Source organism: Catharus ustulatus, chromosome 5 (assembly GCF_009819885.2).
Source record: "Catharus ustulatus isolate bCatUst1 chromosome 5, bCatUst1.pri.v2, whole genome shotgun sequence".
Lineage (NCBI taxonomy): Eukaryota > Metazoa > Chordata > Aves > Passeriformes > Turdidae > Catharus > Catharus ustulatus.
Genome location: NC_046225.1, coordinates 71,101,541 through 71,110,823, shown reverse-complemented (window position 1 = coordinate 71,110,823; position 9,283 = coordinate 71,101,541). Strand labels below are relative to the sequence as shown.

The 9,283-nt window shown below is 40.3% G+C and overlaps 1 protein-coding gene across 1 annotated transcript in view; it reads left to right on the top strand.

Annotated features, from left to right (window-relative positions):
- Nucleotides 1-72: 72 nt before the first annotated feature.
- POLR1A (RNA polymerase I subunit A) overlaps nucleotides 73-9,283 on the top strand; it is a 29,637-nt gene continuing 20,426 nt past the window's right edge. The window contains exons 1-12 of the mRNA XM_033060902.2: nucleotides 73-246; nucleotides 720-924; nucleotides 2,001-2,150; nucleotides 2,243-2,350; nucleotides 3,296-3,381; nucleotides 3,488-3,597; nucleotides 5,085-5,171; nucleotides 5,556-5,658; nucleotides 6,098-6,257; nucleotides 7,208-7,381; nucleotides 7,548-7,670; nucleotides 8,452-8,679. Of these exons, the coding sequence (XP_032916793.1) occupies nucleotides 170-246; nucleotides 720-924; nucleotides 2,001-2,150; nucleotides 2,243-2,350; nucleotides 3,296-3,381; nucleotides 3,488-3,597; nucleotides 5,085-5,171; nucleotides 5,556-5,658; nucleotides 6,098-6,257; nucleotides 7,208-7,381; nucleotides 7,548-7,670; nucleotides 8,452-8,679 (1,611 nt within the window). The 5' untranslated portion in view covers nucleotides 73-169. The remainder of the gene's footprint in view (nucleotides 247-719; nucleotides 925-2,000; nucleotides 2,151-2,242; nucleotides 2,351-3,295; nucleotides 3,382-3,487; nucleotides 3,598-5,084; nucleotides 5,172-5,555; nucleotides 5,659-6,097; nucleotides 6,258-7,207; nucleotides 7,382-7,547; nucleotides 7,671-8,451; nucleotides 8,680-9,283) is intronic.

Below are 9,283 nucleotides of genomic sequence, written 5' to 3'. Positions count from 1 at the left end.
GGTACCACTCCTCCAGCGGAGGGCAGCGCGGTGCCGCCCCTCCGCGGCGGTGGTACCGCCCGGCCCCGCCCGCCCCCTCAGCCCGGACCGCGTGGTGCTGCCCGTGGCGCGGCGCTTCCAGCGGGAGAGCGGGACCGGCTGGCGGCAGGGAAAGAGTTGCTCGTTCGCCATGAAGCCGTCCAAAGTGGTGCCGTGGCGGCGGCTGGTTGGGGTGACCTTCGGGATGTACACGGCCGAGGAGATCAGGTGAGGCTCCATGTGTGCGCGTCCCGAGCTGTGCCTGTGCTGCTTGGCACTACGAGTCCCGGCGTGCCCCGCGGCAGGACGCCGGGCAGCTGCGGCGGGCTGTGGCGCGCGGCATGCTGGGACATGTGGTCCGACTGGGCCGTGGCCCTGCCGCAGGGATGGCGGCAGCCGAGTTTTATACAAAATCTCCCACCGCTCTCGCACCACTGACAAAATGACGTGATTTCTTAGTAGGGTGGCTAGAGATGTAAAATAAATATTTGGTGTGATATGAATGATTTTGCTCATTGTATCATGAAATCAATGGTATAAAAATTCCCGTTGCATTTGGAAAAAATTCCTTTCAGAAAAATCTTTTCATCAATTGAGAAGATCACACAGATACTAAATGCCCATGCTATTTGTATCATTCAAGTGTGTACCATGTCGCTGTTTACTGCCGTTGATTTTTTACTCTTGTCTTTCAACTTCAGGAAATTGAGTGTAAAACCCATAACAAACCCCCAGTACCTGGATAACGTGGGCAATCCGGCTGTAAATGGTCTCTACGACTTGGCCTTGGGACCCCCGGACTCCAAAGAAGTCTGTGCGACTTGCCTGCAGAACTTCAGCAACTGCCCCGGACACTTTGGCCATATAGAGCTGCCTCTGCCTGTCTACAACCCCCTGTTCTTCGATGTATGTACACTTAATTTCTGCTGTGAAAGGGTCCTGGTGCCCGAGCTGTCGTGTAGTTGCAGTCCTTGGAATTAGTAAAGGTGCCAAGGTCTGTTTTCTCTTTTGAGTGTAATATAGCAAATGTAGTAGAAGAGCTTTGTTGTGTTGTGATAGTTGAATACAAATAGAGCTTTTGAAAATACACACTTTGTTGTAACTATTGTTTAATTCAATATTAACGGGCAGGTGATGGGGGAATATTCATCCTAAAGTGTGTGACTGACTAGGATGTCATAGGCTTTCATGGATGATGTAGGCTTGAATTAAATGAATGGCACAGTAAAAATTATAATTTCATTTAAACAACTACTGCACATGAACAACTATCTATTCTTCCAGTTTTTCACAATCCTGAGCTGGGATGAATTTTCCTCCTGAGGTGTTGGTCTCACCATTTACAGTAGCTGCCTTTTGCACAGGCTACTTGAGAGTCAAAACCTCACTTTTTAGTGACCAAAGTTAGATGAGGTCCCCACTTCCAGCTTTCTTACAGCTTTAAGTCAAATAACTTGTCCAAGGATTAAAACTCTGCAGCAGTAATTCCCAGCCTTCAGACCATGGGGGCTGTGTGCAGCTGGAGTGAGAGAACTGTGTTAATAATAACAGAGCTGTGTTAAATAGGAAAACCCACTGATAATTTCCCAGACCTTGATGAGAATGTGTGAAGGATCTTGTGGGATTGAGACCAGAATGTTTCACTTACTGGTGTGGGGGTTTGGGTTCCACATGGTTCTCTGTGGGGTGAGCTGTTGGGAGCTGTAGTCACCATGCTGTGTAACAGCAGCCTTGGTCTAGCTGCTGTAGATACCAAAGTGTTTCATGTATCTGCACAGAGTTTATCTACAGATCATGCTTTTCATATGAGCTTGGTTGAAATAATTTTTTTAAAGCAAATTCTTCATGATTAAAATTAACCATTAGTGTAATTTCCCAATTATACTAACACTTTCTTTAAGTCCAAACAATTGTATTTACTTGCTTACTGTGCAAGCTAGTAGATCTACCAGAATAACCTTTCTTTCTCTCTTTCATTCCAGAAATTATACCTTCTAATCCGAGGTTCTTGCTTGAATTGCCACATGCTGACATGTCCTCGAGCCGTGGTTCACTTGCTGCTGAGTCAGCTGAAGGTGCTGGAGAAAGGTTTACTTCATGCTGTCCATGACCTTGAAATCATTCTGAACAGGGCAAGTACTGTGCAATGCTCCATCCCTTTTGGAATTCACAGTTTCATAATTATAAAGCTCTCTACCAATTTCTTTCCTTCTGTTCCTTTTAGTTTGTAGAGCAATGTGCAGATGCAACAGGCTCAGAAATTGAGGAAGAGTTAAATCACCACGTTCAGGAAATGTTACAAAGCTCTCAAATAAGAGATCGGTGTTCAAATGTAAGTACAGGCAGTGCTTCCCCTAATTTCTTGGGCTTTATCCTCTTAAGGTAGCAATGTGCAGAACAAAACCTGTCTCTGACTCTGCAGGTGCTGGATTTTGTCCAGTTCTGAACTGAGTTATTAGCTTTTTGAGGGAAATGTCTGAAATTAAACTTAAAAAGGATTTTATTTCCCATTAGTAGAACTGTTGAGTTTCTGGAAAGTAGTGTCTGTGTAGGGCAGTGTTTTGGTGGTGTAAACACCACATTAAAATCTGATACTGCTGTCAGTGTATTACCTGCAGATGTTGATACTTCTCTGTACGGTGCTTTGGCTGTTTTGAGCTACAGAACACAATTTGAGAGCTCATGCTTCCAGCAAACTTGCAGAATTAATTACAGTGATATTTTTAGGAAGATTTGTGTAATTGAATTCTAGCTTCCACTTAAATGTAGTTTAATCTATATAGTTAGTAGAGGCAAATGAGTGAAGAAGATACTAAAAAGTCTAACATCATTGAGCAGATTTGTTTATAAGCCAGGTTTAATTTCTTGATTGCTTTTTTAAAAACTAAGCTTAAGCACTTTGTACATCATACATTCGTGAGCAGTCAAAAGAAGCAATTGTTGTCACTTTTCTACCTTGTTAAGTCATCATTAGTGAAAAGCTTTAAATTCCAGTAGTGAGTTGAAAAGTAAAGACTTTATGGAACAAATTGAAAAAGGAGGGTGGAAAGCACTGAGGGATGTATGTCTCCAGCAAATGGGAAAATGATGAAAGAGCACTGCAGATCAAGGCATGAATTAATGAGTTCATAGATGTGTGTGCATTGATACTAAAAATGTTCATGCTGATAGTTAATGTTAATTGTATAATATTCAATGAATTCTTCATATAGGATATCTTAATTTATTTTTATTATATTCATTATTTTTAAGGTTTTGTTTCTTTTTTCTTTACCAGGTCAAAAATGTGTGTGAGTGCAGAAATAAACTGGTATCACAGTTCTGGAAAGCACACATGGCTTCAAAGAAATGCCCAAACTGCAAGTAAGTTTAACAGCATGAGGAAGCTGATTTCTAGTTAAATGCTGTATTTATATTAACCTTTATCTGCCTGTCCTGTTTGTTGTTTTGGTTTTTTTTTTCCTTTAAGATCCAGGAGATCCCTGGTGCGAAAGGAGCACAACAGCAAGCTGACAGTAACCTATCCTTCTGTAGCCTACCATAAGTCAGGAGGGGAAGGCATTCTGGATGAAACAGCAGGTGAAATATTTGTCTTCTACTCAAACATGTTTGTACTTTTTCCCTGCATTTAAGGGGCACAGATTTTTAGCACTGGCTGTGCACTTGGAACTCATTTATAAAAAATACTGATTATAACTAAACCAGTGAGCTCAGGAGGCAGAGAGAGCCCAACTCCATTAAATTTCTCTTTGAGAGCCTGTTGTGCTTTTGCAGCTTCAAGTGTGTCTGTGTCAGGAAAAGAAGTACAACAGCATCATCTTTGTCAACTTTAGGGTGGTTTTGGGGCACTTCACTTTTGGCAGGCAATTGATTTTCTGCTGGATTTTTTTAAGTGAGCAACTACAGATCAGATTAATTAGGAAAAGGATGACCTGCTTCAGAAAGCAAATCACATAATCCTAAGACTTATGGATGAATTTCCTCTTAAAGAGTAAAATACAGAAAAGAAAGTAGGTGGCACTTTCCAGGATTAATTAACCTATTGTTTGAATCAATTTAAGCCTTTTTCTTCTCGTATCCTTCATCCTTTACACCATGAGACAGAATTGAAGCAGACATTTATGTGAAACCTTAGGAAAGGTTTCCATAGAGGGTTTGTTTGCTACTCTGTGATTTAAATACTAGATTAAGTCACTGGAGCTGTGGCTGAAAAAGCAAAATGGGAAGTATTCTCTATTCTAAACTGGGATGGATCACACAGTTGGGTACATTGTGCACAGCCTAAGGGAATACCTTTAACCTTGGCATTGATGCACCTCTGTTTAAGGGATGGAAAGGTTTTCTAGGTGAATGGAGAGCTGAACTTTCAGTGTGCAAAAATCTGCATTTCTGGACCTAAACCAGGAGAAGAAAAGGAAACTGTCTGAGGTCGTGGGAGAATTGCTTTTCACTGAGTTGTGGAAATTGAGATCTAAAATCTCTGGCTTTGTTCTAGAAGTACTTGATCTTTTTGCTTTTCAGTAGCAAGACTATGTGTTTTTCTTTCTCTCCAGAGCAGAGGTATCCCAGACTCTCCCTTGTAATATGTATTGATTGCTGGCTGGTGCTATTGTCTCCTTCAGCTGGGCATTTCATGGGGACCTTGGTACCTCACTGGTAGTACCTGAACCCCACTGAAAGATTCCCCAAATGCAAACTGGCTCTTGATTTGTATTTTGGTCATGGGATGAGGTCATTTGAAAAAAGGTTCCAGTTCCCTATAAGTCAAAAAAAGCATAAACTTCAGATGTTAAAATGGAGTCTTATTTCTGTTACTTATATTCATATTCTCTAGTCACAGAAATTATTTATTTTTTACTTAATTTCATATTCCCAAAGCAAACATTTAAGTAGGTGTCAGCCAGTATATTTTGTGAATATTTCCATTCTTTCTCTGAGCTGGAAATACCACTGTAAGCAAAAAAAAAAACAAAACAAAACAAAAAAACCAAAAAAACCCCCCAAAGTTTCAGAGTAATGCCTTGAGATTTTTTAAAATAATTTTTTTTCTTTTTTTTTTTTTTCAGGTATTGATGAAAGCCAGTTAGGGAAGAGAGGATACCTGACACCAATGACTGCCAAGGAATTCATCCTGGCCCTGTGGAAGAATGAAGGTAATGGTTGTATGGTTGTGAAGAGAAACATTACTTTGTTTTCTGTACCATTCAGAGGACAAACCTGCAAATCTTCCAATATGAGCTCCTTGTCAGATCTTTGCCTTTTGCTTTAAGGGCTCCTGGCTGCAAAATAGGTTTTGTGACAGGAGGACTGGCAGCCAGTTGATGCAGAGACCTGAACTAAATTAACACTTTGATCAGTTATTCTCAAACTGTGGCTCCCCACAAATGACAACTGTGTCTGAATGTTTTTATTTTAAACAAGCTCAATAGTGTTAACTTAGCTGATTCTTTTGACTTGGTTGACCAAATGCATCTGGGGGTTTGGATTCCCTAACAAGAGCAATGAGAATGAGTTTATATTTCTTTGTATCTTTTTAGGTTTCTTTCTGCGTTATCTCTTCCCTGGGATGAATCCCCATGAGAGTTCAGAATTCAGTCCAGAGATGTTTTTTTTAGACCTACTTGTGGTTCCACCTTCAAGGTAAATTTTATTTTGTAGAAATCACAGGGTTTAGTGCATCCTTTGCAGGAGCTGGAGATCCAAACTCCTGTAGTACAGACACTGGTCTGCTCAAGTGTCAGCGGAGTGTTTAAATTATAAAAATCACACTAATAATCGATGATAAGTTCTATTGTAACTTCGAGTGAGTTCATTAGAAGACTGAAATAGTAATTATGGAAACATATATTTTAGTGTTAGTATTTTAAATTATTATAGAATATTATAACTGCACAGTATTAACAGAATTTCTTGTTAAGCATCATTCCTCTATTATGACTGTCCCAGTAGAATATATGCATTTTTAAATGCCCATTTGGATTATTTTCCATGCACTGAAGATTTAGCTTAGAACATTTGAGGTTGATCATGCTGCTTTTGAGTGGCTTTCCTCTTCTGAAGAAAGTTTGATTTGCTTCAGGTATCGTCCTGTAAATCGCGTTGGAGATCGCCTGTTCACCAACGGGCAGACTGTGAACCTGCAGGCTGTGATGAAAGATGCACAGTTGATTCGGAAGCTCTTGGTTTTCATGGCTAAAGAACAGTGCCAGCCAATAAAAATCACAGAAGAAATTCAAACAGTAAGAGTTGCTAGTTTTCTTACTCTTTGCTTTTTTGGACATGTTGGTGGAGTTCAGGAAAGCTCCTGTTTAAGCTGTTTCTATAACAGCTTTTGCCTGAGCTGTTGGAATATCTGCTGCTGGAGATGTTCGATACCTTGTTTGGTTTTTTTCCCTCTGCTCTTTTCTACCTGGTGGAAAGGGAAAAACCATCTTGGTCAGATTCTCTTAGCCACGGATTTTTGGTGTTAGATTACTGTATGTGAGACATAACAGGCTCCTTTTTGTGGAGAATGAAATACGTACAACGCAAACAAAGTTCACAGCAAAATTTTGTCAGCATCTCATCACATGAAAAGAGCCACTTTAGCTTCTAAGTTTAGTGGAGCCAGTTGTGATTGTGTTTATTTTTTGACAGTTGATGTCTAAGTAGGACCCAAAACTTCATAAATAATATAAGTAGTAACATTATTTGTCTGCTTCTGACAGTTCACATAGTTGTATGGTGTAAATAATAATATATGTCAGCTGCCTCATTCCATATTTGTTCATCAGTTGTATCATTGAGGGGTCTTTGACTTTGGACTCAGTTTTAGGGAAGCTTGATTTACATCTTCAGTGTAAAACATTTTGGAAACATTGTTAGTTAATCAGAATGTAGCCACTAGGTGGAGATCTGTTCTTAAAACATTTGACAGGGGGTCAATGAGTTTTGGATGAGACTGGTTTAGCAGCATTTAGACTGAAAACAAAGTGATGTAGGTGATAAAAACTCTTGGATTTACATAATTTTTATATAAGAATAGGATTTTTTAGTTCCGACGATTCCTAACATGGACTGACTACCAGTGCAAAATAATGATGAATGTTTCTTTTGCTGTATTTAATACTGTAATTAATACTGTAAGTTCAGCCTAGTAATTGGAAGATACTTTCTGTTGTGTCCAAGTTTCTAATTTCTGTTTCTGTAGGGGACAGGAGGGGATAGTGAACCTCTGGACCGTTCTGTGCTGACAACAATTCCAGGACAGAGCCTTGCAGATAAGCTGTACAGTGCTTGGATACGTCTCCAGAGCCATGTCAACATTGTGTTTGATAGTGACATGGACAAGCTGATAACAGAAAAATACCCTGGCATTCGTCAGGTGGGTAACAGGTGGAGTCTGAATTAAAAAAGAGAAGCTGATGGAGTAAGAAAAAAGCGAACTGATTGTTGTTAGTATGTGGTCATTTTCATGCCCCTCATCATTGCAGGGATCCCTCTGGTTTTCCATACTTGCAGGTTTTAATTGTCACCTTGTGTTTCCAAAGCTGTTGGAGAAGAAGGAAGGGCTGTTCCGCAAGCACATGATGGGGAAGCGCGTGGATTTTGCTGCTCGCTCTGTCATTTGCCCTGACATGTACATTGGGACCAACGAGATTGGCATCCCTATGGTGAGCATAAATAAAGGACTTTTGTGTCTTTTTGGAGCAGCTCAGGACTGAACTGCACTGCTGGCACCTTGGTAGCAATTTAAAATCTAGTTAGAGGGTTTCTGACTGTACTCTTTCCTGCCCAGTGTTAATAAGGAGGGAGCACTGAAGAGCAGGAAATTCTTGCTGTTACAAAGAAAGAACACCACATCTGAGAAAGAGGATAAAATAAATAAAAGAAAAAGCTGCACTTGCTTCATGGGATTAGGAATTGGTGCAGACTTGAAAAGTAGATCCTGTTCCTTCTATGGTCTTTGCACAAGATATTTTTGAGGTATTGCAGCCTTAAGAGAAGGCCATGATAATGTCACCAACTTCATTCATCCTTAAGGATTTTTAACTTCATGGGGATGGCACCAAGCCTGAATTTGAGCTTCTCATTATAATATCTTTGCAGAAAATAGTGAACCTGATGATACTGTGCTTTTTCTCTGTATATGTTGGTTGATTTGCAGAATCTAAACCCATGCTTGCTTTCTTTAATTGCTAATTGAGTTTTACACTGCAGTAGAAAATTGTAAGAAGGACATTGTTTATATTCACATGATAGAGGATTTTAAAGCAGAAATGTATTTATTTGACATTAGAGTAGACTGAGGAGGAGATGCATTCAAGAGCTTAAAGTAATTGATGCTTGCATTGTATTTCCTAATTTTTGATGCTGTTTTATCAGTCACTTTTAGAGTTTTAAGCCAAAATTGAACAACATATTTTTTTCTCTCCTCTTTTCCCTTCTGTCTAGGTATTTGCCACCAAACTGACCTACCCTCAGCCAGTGACTCCCTGGAATGTCAAAGAGCTGAGGCAGGCTGTCATCAATGGCCCCAAGGTGCACCCTGGGGCCTCCATGGTCATTAACGAGGACGGGTCTCGCACGGTGCTGAGCGCCACCAGCCTGACCCAGCGCGAGGCCATCGCCAAGCAGCTCCTCACCCCCTCCTCAGGGGCACCCCAGACTGGGCTGAAGATTGTGAGTATGGGCAGAGCCCTCCTCCATCTCTGGTTGAGGGGGTAGGAACAAAAACATGATACTTTTTCAAATTCTAAACCCCATTGTCCCATCCTTTACTTTCTTGTGCTACGCAGTGTGTGGCATTCATGGTGCCAAGATGTAGAATGTTCTTTGTGGTGGCCTTGGCAGTGCTGCCTTAGCAGTTGGGCTCCATGATCTGAGAGGTCTTTTCCAACCTAATTAATTCCATGTCAGTTTTTTCTCCTCTGTGTGACAATTTAATCAACCTTTGAAACTTTTTAACTGTATCTCTGTCCCTTGCAAGAGTTGAAGATGTACTATTTAGCTACTAGGGCACAATTTTTGGTGTTGGATAGTTTTCACATTGTTATATATTACCCTGTCTCTCATAAAGTCTTAGCAGAGATTTAAGTCTGAGTATTTCTGTGATGTCAGTTCTTTCAGAACCTGTCAGAGAGTTAAACATACCAGTATTTAAATTGTACAAACAACTCACCATACTCTTGTTGATAATCAGTTAAGTGGATATTTGGATGTTACTAAGAGAAAAATTAAATGAGAGTGTTCTGAGAGACTGTGTTCTAGATAAGGTTATATTGTG